General features: G+C 33.9%; 1 protein-coding gene and 1 long non-coding RNA gene across 2 annotated transcripts in view; one reads left to right on the plus strand and one right to left on the minus strand.

Moving 5' to 3' along the window:
* Nucleotides 1-20051, plus strand: part of LOC150022156 (uncharacterized) — a 122417-nt gene that overhangs the window by 81237 nt on the left and 21129 nt on the right. Inside the window, exon 2 of the long non-coding RNA XR_016511785.1 lies at nt 2116-2210. This is a non-coding gene — a long non-coding RNA (uncharacterized LOC150022156). The remainder of the gene's footprint in view (nt 1-2115; nt 2211-20051) is intronic.
* Nucleotides 1-20051, minus strand: part of LOC150022157 (sodium channel protein type 9 subunit alpha) — a 90015-nt gene that overhangs the window by 29792 nt on the left and 40172 nt on the right. Inside the window, exon 17 of the mRNA XM_090280454.1 lies at nt 5548-5665. Within this exon, the coding sequence (XP_090136580.1) occupies nt 5548-5665 (118 nt within the window). The remainder of the gene's footprint in view (nt 1-5547; nt 5666-20051) is intronic.

Below are 20051 nucleotides of genomic sequence, written 5' to 3' on the forward strand. Positions count from 1 at the left end.
AGGCTTCACTTTAAAACTGGTTTCTCTTTTCTATCCTAATGGATTGGACAGAAAGGGCCCAGAGGTCTGAGAGGGGGGAAACCTAAAATATTTCCCTCAGTCCAAACTAAGTATAATGGGCAAAAGGGTTTTGGACAGGTGAGATGTACCTGGCATACCTTCCTCCAAAGAAGCCCTTCTTTTCCCTAATGTGGGACATTGAAAAATTAATACCTGTCTTTTGTCTTCTGGTGGTTATGGATTGAATGATGTCCTTTAACCCTGTTGCCCCCAGAATACAACAAGGATGCCAGTCTGTTAAACCAAGCATGCCGTTGTCCAAAGACAGCCAACCAACCTGGAGTCTGCACGATCCTTCCCCTTGTGGGAAGGCCACCCTCCCCTCCACACCCCCTCTCTTATTAGGGATTTCTTGACCCAAGGGTAGGTAGGACGACGACCATGTCCAGCTTGAAGCAGCTAGAGGAGCTCGAGACCTTCGTCCATTGTCCTTTATAAGATTGTAAAGGGTCTTAAGTCTGAGAGGGAGGGATTGTTATTTTTTATTGTTAAAATATTTAACTAATTAATTAATTATTTAAAAAAAAAGAAGAATATATGAAAGGGTGAGCCATGGGCATGGACTTGGGGAGGGGATTATAGGGGAAGGGGGGTGCTGGGTGGAGGGGAGCAAAGGGGAAAAAATTGGAACTATTGTAACAATATAATCAATAAAATATACTTAAAAAGAAAAATACTAAAAGGGTAGGGCCAAACATTAACTCTCTTTCAGGGCAAATGAAAACACTAGAAAGATTGGAAAACTTTAAGATAGAATTTGTTTTTATATTAATTTAATGTTTGGAAGTTGAGAATTTATCTTAAACTTAAAAATAAAAATCCCATGCAGAACAGAATAAATACATCTGCCTCAAGTGTAATTATCAGAGAAGAAAGTTATCCCTTTGGTTATGAAGATTTTACTAACTGGGATTTACTTTTGTTTGTTTTAAAGTTGAAGAGATATATTATTCTTGATTGAGGCAAGAAAAGGAACTATGCATTCTAATTAGAAAAGTAAGTAAACTTTATAATCTGGGATGAAGGGTCATAACTATTGCCCTCAGGATTTATCACACCTCAGAGAGTTTCTTGCACTTTGAGGTGGGAGAGCTTGATGGCTTGTCTGGCTTTTATGCAAAGACACATCCCAAGAGATTTCCAGCTTAGTTGGTTAGCAACATTATCACACCTTCTTTTTTTAAAGGATTCTTAATTTAGAGTAAACATAATAGAGAACTCCTCAAATATTTTAATAGATCCCTGAGGGTAAACAATATTTCTTTTGGGTGGTTTCATTAATTTGCTCTTGTGATCCATAACATAAATTTTATACTAGGTTTTATCATGTTAAACTGATGCTCTCAAGTAGTAAAGAAACCATTGACCTCCTCCAAGACAGATTACCCACTAATAAAAATATAGTAGCATGATCAGTATAATTAAATTAATAAATTAATTAGGAAAATAAATCATTTTTTCACTACCTTTTAAAATTTCTTTAAAAATGTCAAAATCCTCTAAAACTAGTGTTTTGTCCACATTTTCTTTCCAATAAAAGGCACAAAGGAGTTGGTTATTGTGTTATTAAAGTTAGTAGTAGTTATTAGTTATTTTACAGAAAGATGATGAACATGGAACATTTGGGGGGAAAGTTGAATTTGCTTCTGCTATTAAATTAATGGAAAATACATTATTTTAAGGACAAAAGAGTATCTATCTGACACCATGGTCCTGACTTTATAATTTTGTAATTGTATAACCCAATAAAAGTACAATATAAAACCAAGCAGAATTCATGTCAGACTCATAATTATAGATTGCCAAGACAAGCAGAATTAAGGATAGTAAGGAACAGTGCAAGATCTAGGGAAGGAAGCTGAAGTCTTGAATGATAAAGTTAATGGAACAGAACTAAGGAAGGTGAAGAGGAACAAGGTGTGAAATAACATAGGATAGTCAGGAAGTTGTAAAGGATCAATCGGTGTGAGGCAGTGAACAACAAAATCAGGTTAGCATTCATTTTCACAGATTTAACTCTCATACTCCCTTTCATTTTTTTAAGCTATCTTTCAGGTATGAAAAATCTTGGGAGACCAAATGCTCCTCTAAATGGGCACTGGTTCAGCTCCTATAAACCAACCATGAACTGCTTAAGAGTCATTTCCAATGTAAGTGAACAAGTTCCCTATTTTCCATCCTGACAAGACCACTCATATTGATGTTTTCATGTAGAAACTATTGATTTCCAGTTTCTAAGGTCCTAAACTTTGAGCCACTTTTGACTCTTCTCTTTCACAACCTACATTCAATCCATCAGGAAATCCCTTCAGGTTTAACTTCTAAATAGTGTCAGAATCTCATACTCTCACTATCACTAATACTAATACACTAGTCTAAATTTCCATCATCTCTCACCTGGATTACTACAGGAACATCCAAGAGGTCGCCCAACTTCTGCCCTTGCTATCTCCTCATTCATTCTTATGATAGTGTTTTGTGGGACTTTAAAATGAGATGCTTATAATATCCTTCACAGCTCTTATGATGTGGCCTCTACTATATTTCTGACCTCATATTTTTCATTCTCATCCTCTTTAAATTTATTCTACTCATACTAGCCCCTTGTTTTTTCTCAAATGTTGTGCATATTTCCATCTCAAGGCATATGCCTTCATTACTCTGCCTAAAAAACTCTTCCTTCATATATTTGCATGACCCACTTCAATTTTCTCTGGGTCTGTGAACAAATGCTACCTTTTTAGGAAGATGTTATCTAATCGTTCTATTTATATGATAATTGGTTCTACCCCTCCCCTATTCTTTTTACTTCTCCATAGTCCAGCAAGTCCAATGAGTATAAAGTACCTAGTAGAACACAGCTGCTTCATGTGATGTGACTGAGAGATATGTGTTCCCTCAGTAAATTTCTTCTCTTCATGTGTGTATGTGTGTGTGTGTGTGTGTGTGTGTGAATAAAGCACAAATTTTAAATATACATAGATATACTCAAGTAACAGTCACCTAGGTCATGATGTAATATTTCCAGGATTCTCAAAGCACCCCCATGCCCTTTCCAAATCTGTACCCAATAAAAGTAAATACTAGTCTGACTTCTATCTCTATAAAATTTGCCTATTCTTTTTATCCCTCCAGCTTTATTGAGGTATAATTGACAATTAAAATTGGATGTGTTTAAAGTGTACAACTTGATGATTTAAGTATATATTATAAAATAATCACCACAAACTAATTAACATACACATCACCTCATATAATTACCAGTTTCTTATTTTTTCTGTGGTGACAACACTTAAGATCTACCCTCTTATCAAATTTCAAGTTTACAATATAGTATTGTTAACTATAGTCACATTGTACATTAAAATGTATTCATATTTTATAACTAAAACTTCAGCCCTCAGTAAATTTTCAATGGTCAAGGTAGAGTTCATCTGAACATGTGTATAACATCTGTTATATACTAGACTCAATTTAGAAGTTTAGAAGTTATGAATACTCTCAAAGTAAGAACATAAGTATTGTCACTGGTGATTTGTGTGATTAAAATAAACTTTGTAAGATTTGATCTCATAAGACAGCACTTACAGTCTGAAAAAGCTCAACATTAATATTTTCTGTAGAGGATTTAAGTTTTTCTGAAGTGTTTTTTTCTGATATGAAGCCATAATTTGGTGAACAAGCACACTTTTTTCTAGTTATCCTAGAATTTTAAGTCAGTCATTCATAAAATGAGTAAAGACAATTTTGGCAACATCTGTACAAATTTAAGTTTACATGGTGCACTCTACTTATTAAGAAAGAGGCAATAGTTGATAAAATTCTTAAAAGCCTTTACTTAACATGAACACTTTTAAAGAAAGCTCTATGTGTTTTACTTAAGGTACAGCAAAAACACAAAGTTTGTATCAATTGGGTGCCATAGTTGTTTGCTTCTCCCACAAAATGAGATTTGGCTGGCTTGTATTCAAAGAAAACCCATGGACTCATGGTAGTTTATGAATATCTTTATTTGGTAGTCATTTTGTTTGCTGCATGAGTGTTATAGGAGACTTTTTGCAAAAGACTTGGGTAATGAAAGTAAGTCAATAATTTCTATAAAAATTACTGATGCTGAGGTAAGCCCATGGATAGGTAGTGTGCCATTAGCATCAATGCCATCATAACTTCAAATAGGATTGTTAACAAAATACTGTACAAACAAAAGGAAAGGAGGAAAAGGAAGACAGGTACTGTACTAATTAATTTATGTGTTATCTCATGTAATCTCTTTAGCATCTGTATGATATGGATGGGGTTGTTCTACCCACTTTACAGATGCGGTATCTGAGGGATAAGATTTTCAAATGTTCTCCAGGTTTCACCAGGAGTTAGCAGTAGGCCAGTTAGAATTCGTTTATGTATCCCTACTCTAAGATTGTGCTTGTACTTAGATGACATAGTACTTGCTTAGAGAATATTGCATACTTTTTTAGGTCAAATTTAAATTTACTTCTTTGAATAAAGTCCCTGAAAAATTCATGGAGTAGTAAGAAATTCAGTTAGGCAGAAAAGGAATGAAAGGAAATACTCTTAGAAAAGAATAGATGGAGGCCAAAGGTAAAGGCCTTACCATGTAAGACTTCAGGTTTTATCCTATAGACCAATGGTTCTCCAATTTTAGTGTGCATCAGAATACACTGGAGGACTTGGATACTATGCTCAGAGTTTTCTATCAACTTGTGGTTTCTGTGATTAATTCGTGGCTAGAAAGAAAGAGATGAGGACCGACGCAAAGACTAGCTTGAGAGGAAGAATAGATCATGATGTAATTAAATCAGATGAAGACTGAAGGATGTAGTAGATTATATGGGGAGAACCACCAAAGTTTGTTTTAGACTTATTAAACTTGACATGTTTAAAGGCAACAGGTAATGGGAGTTGTAGGCAGAAGAGAATTCAAGAGTGAGGGCAGGAGTAAAGATAATGATATAAGAGCCAACAACTAGAGAATAAGATAACAGCATCAAAATGTGAAGGGCATCATTATTTAAGGGATGTGCATAAAACCGGTTACTAAAAAAAATGAGGGAAGAAACTCAGAACTCTTAGAGATGTAAAAGAACACAGGTACAATGTGGTCTCTGAAATGAAGGAAAGGAAGAATGTTGAGACAGACCGTGATCAACAATGTCAAATGGTTAACTGAGAGTTGAGAACATGGATTAAGGATCTAAAATGAAAAGTATCAACAACCTACAGTAAGTAGAGTGCTTTACAGTATAACACATTGTTATTGTAAATTATTGTTAGCACAGTATCATAAGGGTGCAAATGGAAGCTTAGAAAGCTCCAATGACTTGCCCTTGGTCATAGAGCCATGACTGACTGAGCATGGAATGGAGTAGTCTGACTTTTACTAAACGACCCCCAGTAGGTATTAGGTTTAAGATAAAACCCAAAACATTAATAAATAAATGTGAACCAAGGTCTTGATTTTTCTCTTACCATCTGTAAAACAGGCCTCTGGCTCATCTGCATTTATAGCTTCAGCTTCCGCTTCTTCTTCTCCTGGCAGAGGGTTATCAACTGTGCTGCACTCAGAGGAACTTGATCGGTTCAGTCTCTAAAAAGGAATTCACCATCCATCAGGTAGTTCATTTAGAGTTCATTCAAATCTTGCATTTAAGCATATTTAATAATCAGAGTCATGCAAACTGTTATGAAATATATTAACAGTATAATTTACATAAAAAACAAACACAGAGGTCAAGTAACTTTACAATGCATCTGTGTTTGATCTATCTACACATCCTGTGAAAAATAAATTTCATTATTTTTATTATGCTAACAAGTATTTAGACATAATTGCCACAAAGTAATATTTTTATATAAACTATAGCATTTTCAAAATGCTGGCCAAATTGTTATTATTTTTATGTTTAATGAAAATTTGTGTGTGTCGAAAATTATTGTTTTAGGACAGCCAAGACCCTAATAGCAATAACATTTAAGTGCCAAATTGCCAACACCTGATAACTGAAAGGTCAGATCTGACAGTTGGCAGAAAAAAACTTATTGCTACTCTTAAAATTAAAAAAAAAGAAAGAAATAAATTAATGCAAATGAAATCCAAACATTTTTACTCTATTATATCAGAGTAGGCACCAGGATGACATAGATAGAAGTCTTTCATTGAGACCAAAAAAGTCAAATATTATATTGAAATCAAAACACTAAAGGCCATAGTAATGATCTCATACACACCAGCCATTTTTGTATAAAATTTCAGAGTATAGTACTGAAATTTTATAGTATAATACAGTACAAAAGATCATAAAGTATTATTTATAATGTCAAGAGACAGTGGCTACTAAGGTGAGCACCACATGCAAACTCTGAAAAAAAGATATAATGAAATTAAACATGGCAGACTAACATGAGAGAAATGAATTCATTGTCATTATGATCATGTAATTGATCATAACACAAGTAAGTTTTTTTCCCCACCCAGAATGTTAGGATCAAACATGATATTTATACAGATACACATACACAGACATTTTTAGAAAAAAAAAGTACATACAGCAATTGTAGCAAAACTGTCAATCTTTTCTAATATTGTTTATTAAGGGGTAGAGCAGCACATCAATGGAAGAGTTCATTTTTTATTCTCACTTGCTAAATAACATGTGACTATTGAAAACTACTAGTTATTACAACATGTACTTCTCATATTAAGATTGCGGCTTTATTTTTGTTTAGAATTGTTAAACAAATTCAAGTGCTAAAAATAAGGAATTACTAATTTCAGTTAAATTAATTCTTCAATCTATTAATTTACATTAATATCATAGGCCCAATCTAAAGTATTAATTTTTAGAAATTGACTTGGAAGCTAAAATTGCTCTTTATGGTTACCACATTAAATTCTCATTGCTATTATTACTACACAATATTCAACATCAGTGAAAAAGTCATAGATAAAGTACTGTACATAAAAAATGATGTAAGCAAAATTCTTCTTTTAATGGGAGTACAGGACTATGAATACTCTATTAATTTAATACTTCTAATCTATGTTGGCAGTTGGCACAGAGGCATTGTTTCTGCCAGGCCAAAGAGTTATAATAATATCAGTTATGAACAGTATTAGGTGAAATTTCATTTCAGAGCAGGTAATTTAAACTGATTAAATTCATATAAAATTACTTTAAAATAAAGGAAATAGAAATTAATTATGACTTAATATTCTGCAACACTTTAATGTTATAATATATACATTACTCTAGGAAACAACAGGAAAACTTATAATTACTAATATGTTCTATTGTGTCAATTACAACAAAAAAATTTTTATTAACTATATCTAAATACAACAATTATTTGATCTGCTTAGTTCTTGATGTCTTAGATACAAGTAAATTGTCACCAGGGAACTGAAAGACAAGACACTGTGATTCTATGGAGATGAAACAACATCCTTCACCTCTGAAAAAGAATTATTAGCCTAGGTTTTGAGGCAAAGCTTTGGGAGGAATTGCTGATTTAGGAAGTAGTCAAAATATCGACAACTAGGAAATAATTATAATGTTTTTTTTTCTCAGTTGGTAACACCTTTTAAATAAAATTTTTCTAATTTGCAGAATTCTTACTTAGCATGAATCAATAAAAACATCTTTAACCTCAATGTTTGTTTTTTCACTATTTAAAACACCATTAATAAAGAAGGCTTATACCAAGTTAATTTATAAGCAAGTAAGAGTTAAGAAGATTTTATGGGGGGATATCTTGTCATTGAATCCTTTCCTTTGCTATAGCTTTTATAGCAATTTTTTCAATTAAATTCAGAGTGTGACTCAGATTTTATATCAATGCTATTCCATTAAAAAAATCTTTAATGTGAACTACAAATAATTTGTATGAGAAGACAAATTATTGTTGCTCCTTGAACATTTACATTTAGAATGCTTTTAGAAATACAGTGTTTTCCTGAAAATGCACTAAGTAGTTATGGTATTTCAATTCTCTCTCTATATATGTATAGATTTTTATATAAATATATATGGTTATGTGCATGCCCTAGCAATATAGACAGTTTAGTTTTAGTTATTCAGTATTTAAATTCAATACTTATTAAAGCATAAGTTTATTTAATATGATTATTTTCATTTCTGTAAACTCAATCATTGGTTATTTAGCTTCCTTTCTTACAATTTTAGAAATGGAAGAATGCTTATATATAATAAAAACAGTGAAATAAATACTTTAGTACGAAAATTTTCCTCTTTGATATTATAGACCATTAAAAATTTTATGTAGATGTTATTTTTAATAAAAAGTAAAATATCTTTTTGTCTATTATGCCTTTCTTTGCTTGTAAGCCAAAATAACTTTTTAAACCTTTCTCAGTCTTCATATAACTCAAAGTTAAGTGTAAGCATAGGAACATGGAGGCAGACTCACGAGCATATGGAATAGGAGTATGCCATAGTATTCCTGCCTTTTTGTTGAATAATAAGATAATGACTGTATGTACTTTCTAAAATAATGTCATTCTTTACATTAAACTTATATACTTGAATTAAAAATTTTAAATGTACAATAATATATAATAAAAAATATTCTCCCCACCCTGCCTTACCTGCCTTACTCTATCCCTTGAAGTAACTACTATAAAGTGTAAACACACACACACACACACACACACACACACACACACACAAGCTGGGGCAGGAGTAGGTTTACAGTTGTGAGTGTGTGAAACACAGAGTTTCTTCTTGTATTATTAATAATTTTATTATTTTCCAAATGAACACCTGTAAACCTACTTTTGCCCCACCTTGGGGCACATCTTTCCATATTCTTCAATGTACATCCATAAAAGAGAGAAGTAGTTTGGAAATGTTCCTAGTCTTCCTTGTCAACTTAAGTAGCTATTTACGTATCCCTCTTTTAATTATGAAAATATGATAAAATTAAAAACTTTATTATTTTTCATGATTCTCCATTGGATTGCCTTTAAGGTGTATTTCCTGCAACATTGCATGTGGGTAGACTGTCAAATATAGGTGTCATATGAGAAATTGCCCTAACTTGGTCACTTAGAAATTTATCATTCACATTTCTTGAGACAGGCAATCACATTGGAAGGCTATCTCATGCTAGTATGGATAGTGGTTAATGCTAGTTGGACATTTAGATAAGGACCTGAGTTAAGGATTCCCATTCCAAGTTCCCATTCTGATTTTCCAGGGCCAACTTTCAAAAGAACAGCTTAGAGTTGGGCCCTAGAGAGTTAGTGGCCTCTGCCCCAATCACTTTATAAGTAATAGGTATTTGCTACCCTGCTTTCTATCCCCTGTTCGCTCTTGACCTGGGATGGAGAACTGCCTTTCCCTCAGCTCATCATATGGCACTCCCCAACTCCCGTTTCTGGGATTTGTAAATAAAAAATCTTATGACTTAAAAAAGTCTTCTTTATTATCTTCTTAGCCAATTAAAAAATTGGAGCTTACCAAAGTACAGCACAAGGAATATAGTCAAAATTTGTTATAACTATGTATGGTGCCAGGTGGGTGCTAGAATTATTGGGGAAACATTTCGTAAATTGTATGCTGTACACCTGAAACTAATATAAAATAATACTGAATGCCAGCTGTAAGTGACAAATAAAAATAAATAAATAAAAACTGGTGATTACCTATGGTATTCCCATTTCATTTTTCAAATTGAGTGTAGAGTTTTCTTCCTATACATGTTTTGGTTTTCTGAGCCCCTTAAAGTTTCCTCCAATTATTTTCTGGTGTCTGAAATTTCTTAAGGTTCTTATAAAATTTTTAAAAGGTAATGCCCCAGTAGAGAACAATATTTTCAAAAGAAGTCCCAAGTTAAAAAGTGCTCCACATATCCTTCCTCAATGAAAATGCAATATTATAGTACTTTACTCTCTGTTATTCTAGATTTTCATTTTACTTCCACTTAATTTAGCAGAAAATTATCAGTTTATTTACTAGTTAAAATAAACTCTTGGCTCACATTAGATTTATGGACAACTATGACTCCAGGACTTTTTCAAATAAAGGGCAAGAACTTCGAATTTTTCCTGTCCTAGTGTTTTTGCTACCAGAGAAACTGTGTAGGCTTTTTGGAAACAGCTGCCCATTCAGCAGGAAATCGAACAGTTCCACCACAGGGTCCACATGGTATATACTCTTAGATGTTGGAGAAGTAATGAGGTCAAATTTCAGCCTCCACTTGGGAAATTCAAAATAAAGCTAATGATTTCACCAAGAGTTCCTTGTTTTCCCAGAATCTTACACCTAGGGCCCTTACTAGTAAAAAACATGACCACTTAGGTGACTAAAAGATAAGACCTTGAATATAAAAACAAAGAAATAAACACAACAGTTTGCTCACATAAGAAGGTTGAACTGGTTACAGAATCTCAGCAGGATTCTACAGTATTATTTTGAACCATCTTTGTAATTGAAAGGGAAGAGGCATCTACCAATGAATGAGGTCTTGCAATTTAAAGCAACAACAGTATTCAAGGGCCCTGTGCACTAACACAGAACTGCTATTTGCAGAGAATAGATATTTAAATAGCTAGAATACAGTGGATCAAATCAGAAAGAATGTCTTAAAAACTTTAGAAGCAAACATTTAAACATTTCTACTGGGGCCTACTAAAAATAGCGACAAATGGGTAAATAAGGATGGAATCAGAGGCAAACAGGACAGCAAAATGTGAGGTGAAAGTGTAGACTCTAAGACTCAACCTCATTAAGTATTATTTATAATTTTTTAAAAAAACAGGAAGACAAACAAAACCAGACTACCTATATATTTTAATGACTAATGCTATCCTCTAAAACTACTCACAACGAGGAAGGACAAGGAAAGATCAATTCGAATGAATGAAATAATTACCAGTTTTTTTTAAACATATGAATTTTTAATATTGAAAATACAATACAAAATGAAAATTGGCACTGATAAAATTAATCGTTCCTAACATTTACAGAGGCAACTTCTGCCCAAGAAAATTATATGTTTCAAGTCATTCTCCACAATTTGTTAACATGAACCTTATGTTTTCTAACAGTAGTTTTGTAAAAACAAAATAGTAATAATAACTTAGGAATTACACTCATATACTTCTAAGAACAATTTTCTCAAAAACTGTGTTTTACCTATACATAGATAGATAGTATTGTAGATGTATAAATCTTTATTTAGGTTCTAGGAGAGGAGGAGATTAACTACATTCTGGAATAAAATTGTTTTCTAAGAGAATATTGCCTCTAAATATCATTCATTTGAAATAAAAAATATGTATTTTTATTTAGGAGCACCTTTAAAATTAATTTCAAGCAAACTGAAATAATAATACGATTTTAAAAAATTTTAAACTGCTAGTATTATTATTCCTAGAGAGTATCAATTTCAGGATAAAGTTTTGCTTTATCATTGCACAATGGAAAATAAGTAATACAAACATTCCGACAATGACAGAGAAATTCAAAATATCAACTGGATTATAAAAAAAGGGCAAGATTTTTATTAACATAAATTCCACTCCTCTTAGAAAACTATACAAGTTTTGTCACCCAACAAAATAATGTAAAATTAAAACAAAATATTATATCTGAGTGGTGTATTTTATTTTATACTTGTTAAAAAGATTAGATGAGGCTATTCATATTAATCTGTTTCTAATTTTAGGAAAAGTATTTTATATCTTATTGACAGAGTTAGTGTTCACTTTATAATAAGATTTAAACCTCTTATCTTCTTTATTTAAACCTCTTAACTTCTTGAGGCTACTCTGCATATCTTCTTATGAGATGTATACATACTCAGAAATTTATTCTCATCAATAAGTAGTATTGCTTGTCAAATCAAATTAAGCAGTTCAAGTACTTACAACTCATTCATTTATAGGGAGGGCCTAGTAAATTATTGATGCATTTTACATACAATCAAATAATATCCAAATGTTAATTACTAAACTAATTACAGAAATAGAACTTTATTTATCACTGTGGTTAAAATAATTTCAAATGTACTCAAAGTTTGGCCTACAGGCTGGGTACTCTGGCTCTGTCCCCAACTTTCTACATGTGTGTTTAGAAAGCATCTCATTTGTAAGGTGAAACATTTTCTTATCTGCAAATACAAGTCTAGCATTAGAATGGTCCCTTCTTGTTTTGAGACTTTACGTTTATACCTAAAATATTTATCCCACAAAAACTGTTTCTTCATAGAGTTTTAATTTACTGAATTTAAATATGACAAATTTTCCAGCTTTACAGAGCTATAATTCACATACAACATTGTGTAAATTTCAGGTATAGAACATGATGATTTGATACATGTATATTTTGTGAAATGTTTACCACAATAAATTTAATTAACCATCCTTCACCTCACATAATTACCATTTTTTGCTCTTATTGTTTTGGTGAGGACATTATAGCTTTACTTTCACAGCAATAAAGTGACAATTTAATGTGATGTATAGCTATAAATATGCAGCTTAAATTAGCAGGGAAGTTGAGAGGCTTTCAGATTAAATGTTGTTTCAATGGCCTCTGTTACATTCTATGTCTACTACTTTTATAATTCATCCAGTAAAAGTCTATAGATCATGCACTGGAAATCACCTAAGAACACGAAAGAGAGATCAAGAAAGTTATCAAGAGTGTAACGAAAAATGATGGAATTGCCCCAGTGACATGCTGTAATGTCAATTGAGCTATGGAACAATTGTACATGTATGTTTTTACTTTCTTGCAATGAGTCAGGCAGAACAAATTTGTAGCTGAAGAGCATGCATGACACTGAAAAAAATATCATATATGTATGATTTTTTTTGGTAACCTGTGTAAAAGTGGTCACATGTGTCCCTGGTTAAAAGCACAAAGCTGCATCCTTGATTGATCCAGTTTTTTTTACCCCTGTGAGAAGTAAGAAGGTTAGGTACTGAAGTTTAGAAACGTAGCATGATGGAATAGTTTAGTCAACTGATTTAAAATGTTTAAGGTAACATACCTGTAAATAGAAATTAGTTATTTTTCACAATACATGCTATACGCTTAATACAAAGCAATATATTTGAAACAGTAAAATAAATATCTTTCAAGATAGATTTAAAAATAATGATCTAAACTGTTATATAATTCTGTTATTTAGCAGAATACAGTAATGTGCTAGGATAATCTTTTACATCCCCTTTGCTCTTCATAAAAAACATTTTAAAAGCAATCTCAATATTGGAGTGGGATGAGAATAAGAGTGTATAGTTTTTAAAAGCATGGTCTAAAAGTAGCATTTTTATTTATCGTTCATTGTCATACTTATTTAATTTTTATATTTCAAATAGCATTACAGGAAAGATGTTTTCAAATTAATCAAAATCAAAGATAAGACACATTAATTTAAATATATCAGATCAAAATTACATTGTTTTTAGACACATGAATACATTCAACAAAGAGAAAAGATTTAAAAAATAGTTTGGAACCAATTTTCAAAAAAGTGATCTAAGTAAAATTCTATAGGAGTGTTTTGTTTTTGTAAGAATCTATACATAAAAGATAGGATCAAACATCAGCTTTCCCCAAAGGTATAATTGTAACCCTTAAATTTTACTAAGTCAAATGCACTTCTGAAAAAATTATTTTGTTTTTTAAGATGCAATAATGAGAATAAATCTAAACTGCCTTCATCAAACTCTGAGGAAAAAACTCTGTAAAAACATGTAAAGAAATAGATTTGATAAAAATGCAACTAAAATCATTATATAGTAAAAGGACAAAATATTTAACTATGATGACTATCAATATTTATAAAAATCAACAAAAGAAATACATTTGCTAATAAGTAAGCACATTTGTTTGTCCAAAGAAGATGTCTTTCAAACTGAATACTGAATAGATGAATGGGTGGATAAATGAGTGAGTGAATCAGGTGAACAACATGAATGTTTGTTCCTCTGCCTAAGATTTCTTTCTCTGTAGTGACCTGATGGGTTCATCTCCATGCTCCAGGGTCAGGCTCCAGTGCCACCTCCTTTCATGGGCCTTCTCCCTGACATTTCTGTGACTCAAGGCATCCTCAATGGACTCTTTATTATTCTGAAATAGAATGTGCCTTTTTCTGCTCTATGTTATATTATTGAGGTAGACTATAACCTAATAAACCAGCATTAAGGAGAATTAGAAGCTGCACATGAATCAGCAAATGCACAATACCATTATAATAGAAAATATGATCCTGAATTGAAACATGACAGGGATGTATTATAAAATAATTAAATTCCCATTCACTCTCTTGCCTTTCTATGATGGTTACAGCTTCGTGTTCAAATTCAAAAGGACTCCAGAAACATCAGCGACTTACCAGCATCACATCTTGTTTATCGTGTTAGTCATCTGTAAATACAGATTAGTAATATCCACTTTCCAGGGTTGGCTTAAGGAGGTGTTTTCTGCTTTTGCGTCCACCTATCAAGTGTTGAGTTTGTCACTTGGCCTCTTACTTTCTGTGGTCCCTGTAGGGTGGTGGATGCTCTGGTGCACTGCCCAGATCCTCCTTTCTGGCCAGCCACTCATTGCTTTGGCTGCCAGCAGTGTTGGCAGCTGAAGCCTCACAGCTGAGCTCCTCTCTGGGAATGGTCATGCAGAAGGGAGCTGCCTCATCCAAGCCTACACTCCTTCCCCTAGAAGAGTAGGGTAGGAGGGTAGCCTGCATACAATGACCAACTGGCTCAGGGAACAAAGGTTAGCCCCTTCTGCTTCAATCTGGGACTATTTTACAGAGTCATCCCAAAGCCAGAGATGACTGTAGGATCAGTTGAGGCCTCTGCTGTAATTGTAGAGCATTTCAACTTCTCCACTTAATGATCTCGTTTCCCTCACTTCTTACAAGTATAAAGTGCTATTCCTGATAACAGTACCCAGTAAAGTCTCTTATACAAAGATTTCTCCCAGAGTTGGTCTCATAGGGACCCTGACCTCTGGCTGACTCCCTGTATAATCTCATGGTTAACATAAGTGAACATACAAAATTTCAACCTGTCTACAACTCTGACTTCCCTTCTTAAGACTTGTTTCCAAATTCCTACTGTTTGGCATCACTCAGCTATATTGCAAGTTGCTAAAAATTAAGATGTCCCCAAGTTAAAATGTTTTCCCTCTACCCTCTGAATTTTCTCTGCCCCCTGTATTGTAGGGGCACCAAATATTCCCTGTAAAAAGTTTCAGAGGTCTACTAAATATGTAAATATGTAGGGGCTTACAGATGTTCTTTGTAAGAAGTAGCAAAGGCCTGCTAGAAAGCCTTAAAAAAAAAAGAATGTTACAGCCAGTCAGTGATTTACAAGTTAAAAGACCCCAGCTTAGCCCCTATCTCCTTCCATTTGCTTGTAACTTGTCTATAACTCTTGTAAAGTTATGTCTTACAAAGTGTCTAGCCTTTTTGCAAAATTAATTGGTTTACAAAGAATTTGACCTAACTAAAAAGCTGCAGCTGCAAGCTAAAGATAACCTTATAGCCTTGAGAATTTCTGTTCCTGTTACTGCCAAGACATTCCTGCAGTCCTGCCCAGCCCCCTCTTCCTAAGGCTGTCTCCCACCAAAGAAGAAACAAAGGAAAATCATCAGTATATAAACCCAGTTTTTAGACCCCATTGAATGTTGGAGCTTGTTAGAAACGAGCTCAGAGTCTGCCTGACTGCCGGCAATTATTAAAATCCTTTGCTTACTTTATACACTGCTTCAGAGTGTTCAATCTCGTCTATGTAGCCGTAACAGTATATTTTTAATAGCACCAATAGCTACCTTGTTTTCTAAGCCAAAACTTTTTGTTATAAGTCAATTTGTATTACCCCCAAACATATGTTAAACTCCTAACCCCTGGTATCCTTATTATGACCTTATTTGGAAATAGGGGTTTTGCAGATGTAGTCAAGTTAAGATGAGGTGATTAGGGTGGGCCCTACCAAATGTAATTAGTGTCCTCATGAGAAGAGAAGACACAGACACAAGGAGAATGCCATGTGATGACAGAAGCAGAGGTCAGAGTGATGCAGCTACAAGGAGCAAGGAGCAAGGCCTACCACCAGCAGCTAGAAGCAAGTGAGGGAGGGTCCTCTCTAGAGCCCTCAGAGAGAGTATTGGCCCTGCTGACACCTCCGTTTCAGCCTTCTAGCCTCCAGAACTGTTAGAGAATAAGTTTCTGTTGTATAAGGTCACCAAGTTTGTGATACTTTGTATGGCAGCCAAAGGAAACTAATACACCCTTTGAAATAGCTCACGACCTTAAGTAAGCCTTCATATTTGCACTTGCAGGTGTCATAGAGTTTATCCCCACCTGCCACTGTCACAGTCTTTCTTAGCTAAAGCCTCATTAACTGTCCTTTGGAGAACTGCAACAGCTTCCCATCCTCCGCATTTCTCTCCTGCTGGGCTTTATTACACCCCCAGCGCAATAGTCTTTAAACATACAAGTTTGCTAAGAACAAAGTATTACAAAACAAGACCTTAAAACTCCCTCTTTTTGTGAAATAAACATATTTCAATCTCTTGTCACATACATCAAACCATCCACTTTCTGGCCAAGCTGACTTCTGTGCCCTCCTGAGCTGAGAAATGATTAGTAATAATTTATAGAAATGATACTCAGATGTATTCCTTTACATTTGTTTTGTTTCTCCCACAGTGGTCAAGAGAATGCACGGGTTATATGGACTTTATTCTTTTTGGAAAATGAAGTTTTTCAGCGATTTGAGTGATGCTCTTAAAGGTAGAAAGTTTGATTATATAAAATTTGAAGTTTTCGTTGAGCTCCTTTCTCCATGGACCTCAGCTAGCTCCATCATGACTTTGATACAGTACTTCAAAATACTAAAGAACTATTAAGTAAAGTAGCTGCATTTGTCTTAAGAAGGAATGAATGGGGATCTTTCTGTGAGGAAATTTTTACACAGGATGTTTTCCTCTCTGCTTAACACACAAGATGAGCAAATTCACTTCAGCCTTGAGAAATGAATACATTTGTCAAAAGAGCAGTAAAGAAGACCTGAGGTGTAAGATTCAGAGCAAGTAAAGGAGCTTCTCTGAAAGAGTCTGCACTATATACTTTATAACTTTTACAATCATACAAGGCTGTTTTTAAATATTTAGAAAAATAAACTGCATGAATTTAATGTTTTGTTCTAAAATTTATATGTACTTTCAAAATCAATGTTACAGTTCTGTAAAATGGCTCTAGTTTTTCATCTTTAAAGCAGAGAAGTAATCTGTAATAGCTACAAACAAAAGGAATGTCTCTTTAACCCTCTAAGAGTGCAGTCTCCATTGAAACAATTATTAATCTAGTTCTTTAGAGATTTTAGTTTGAGACTTGGCACACTTTTTAAAAAAAAGAACCACATTTCTTAAGAATTTAGTTAAGCCAGATGTCAATCACAGTAAATTACTGCAGCTGGGTGAAAGATTTTTTTCCTAAGTGCTGTTAGCACAATGCCTGCAGCATAGATCTCAATAAATATTTCATGCTCCGTTTAAGACTCATAATAATGAAAGGCTTTGCTGCTAAAGGTAAAAACGGTGCATTGTATTGTTAATGTTTGGCCTCAGGAGGAAGCTGATTCTGGGAGAGGCATGGGTTCCTTGTTTCATTCTGAAAAGCAGCAACAGGAATCTTACTTTCATGGGTCCACGTGGGATGACGGTGTGTTTCTCGATGATAATGTGTTTCTCGATTCTGAGACGAACTTAATCTTCAGAGAAATGTGGATGTTCTATTGCCAATAATTTCCTCACAAATGTTTAACATATTTTATTTGATACTTTATTTGAAGTCATCTCTTTGGTGATTTCCTGGTAAGGTGTTTTATTATGAAATATGCTTACTTTATTCTGGAGTGTATAGTTAACTGTCAGGATGAGGTAACCTGCCTGAGAGCTGATACTAGAAGAGGATGGAAAAATCTCCATAAAATATAATGGGAAAATAAGATACTGACATTTTTATTTTTATTTTTTAAATTTAGATGTGGAAGGAGAAAGAGAGAGAGGTGTCAAAGGTCAAAGATTCTCTTTCCTCTTGTTCAAAATGCAGATTCTTAAACGCACAAGAGGGGGACTATCACAGGCCTTGAATAAAGACAATGAGATCTCAGAAGCCTGGATGAAAACAAGCTGGGGTGAATTTAGGTTCATTTCCCATGCCCGTGGCAACTCAATCCATCACAGAGGCCACTGGGAACACTGCAGATAAGGATGCTGAGGTTGCATACCAATTTAGGCTGGGAGAGTTCAAGGGATGTGGCTGATAATGGAGAAAAGTAAATGGAATTACTCATTGTTCAGAAAGTCACTTAGAGCTGGGAGGTCACTGTGGAAGTGGGGCCTATGCATATCTCAGGCGTCAGTTCTCACAGTGGCTATTAAGTTGCTAACCTGTTTCTAAACTCAGCTCAGGTCAAGCTGTAAATGCCCTGGAAGAACACTGCTGCCTGGGAGTTTCTGCCAACATCATTTGCCTATTGGAACTAACCAATACCGGTTACCTACTCAGCAATCCTTTATATGCATGGAGGACCCAAATGGGACCTGCATTTGTGGTTTTTGCCTAGATAAACCCCGCCTTTCTTAGTTCTCTTCAGAGCGCAATTTGGGTTGCTACCTGATCTGTGCCTACAGGACTGCAATCCTTGTTGCTCTGATTAATGCTTTTTGTAGACCTCTCTTTGGTTGACAAGTCTGAGAACAGGCTTCCTCTGTCTTTACACACTAAAATTGTGAACCACTGATCTACTGATCTGCTTCTCTTAAATTTAACCAGAAGCAAACAGCTCCTTACAGTGTGCATGTGACTAGTCAGTTTCATACCCATAATAGTTGTTAATTGGGCACTTATTCTCCAAAAGGCACTTTTCTAATTATTAACATAAATTCTTTAGTCTTCATTATAATTTTAATTTGTACATAGAGAAACTTTTAAAATGGGGCTTTTTCTAAATTTCTCAAGATCATAGAGTTAGTAAATATCAAAGCTACGGTTTAGTCAGTATTCTATCTCCAGTAGCTGCATTCTTAACCGTACCTTAAGGCAGTGCTTAAGAAAAATAACCTAAATGTGTTGAACCAAGCATTACCTTCTCTTAGGCAATCAAGATTTGTCTCTTGGGCAAAGTTCACCAGGAACATGGCAATCACTATTCAAAGATATCTCAGGAACGAAAAAAGTAAGAAAGATACAAAAGAGAGAATAAGCAATTTAAAAAATCTGAGAACTCAAAGGAGAGCTGAAGATCAGGCAAATTAGAGAAGGGAAGTTAGCAAGGAAGGGTAATAGAAACACTTTAGATAAAGAAAATCAACATTTTTTAGTGGTTCAAACTGAAAACCGAAACCAAAACCAGGTGGTAACTAGGAGCATTTAAATCTCAAGCAACTGGAAGGAGACTCTAGACACAGGTTTTTAGTTGATGGCAGTTTAATACTATCTCTAAGATACCTAACAAATTTCCTGTAAATCTTGAACTTTTATTATTTCTCAAGCCCAGCATATAATCTAGTAGGTTTAAAACACACTTTGAGAAATGTCATGAAAAATTTCTCATAAAGAAGGGCAAACTCTCAAAATCCATCATTTTAAATCTGAACTTCTTTTAGATGGCAATGATGATAAATTCAATAACAAACACAACAGCTAACATTTTGGGAAGCTTACCAACTCAAATATTGTGCTAAATAACTTGAAGCAATTTTGCTTATATATTATTTATTACAAGTTCCTGTATATAACCATGTAAACCACATATATGAATGAGAAAAAGTGTATATTTTTCTCTTTGTAGCTATGTCATAAAGTGATAAGCATATTAAAATAGTATTGTCAAATGGTTTTTAGATAACAGTTTTAGGACACTAAATTCCATGCTTTTTTAGAAAGGATTTATGGGATAGGTTGCAGAATAATTTTCTTTTTTTTGCTCA

Source organism: Furipterus horrens, unplaced genomic scaffold, assembly GCF_987537825.1.
Source record: "Furipterus horrens unplaced genomic scaffold, mFurHor1.1.pri manual_scaffold_1, whole genome shotgun sequence".
NCBI classification, from domain to species: Eukaryota; Metazoa; Chordata; class Mammalia; order Chiroptera; family Furipteridae; genus Furipterus; species Furipterus horrens.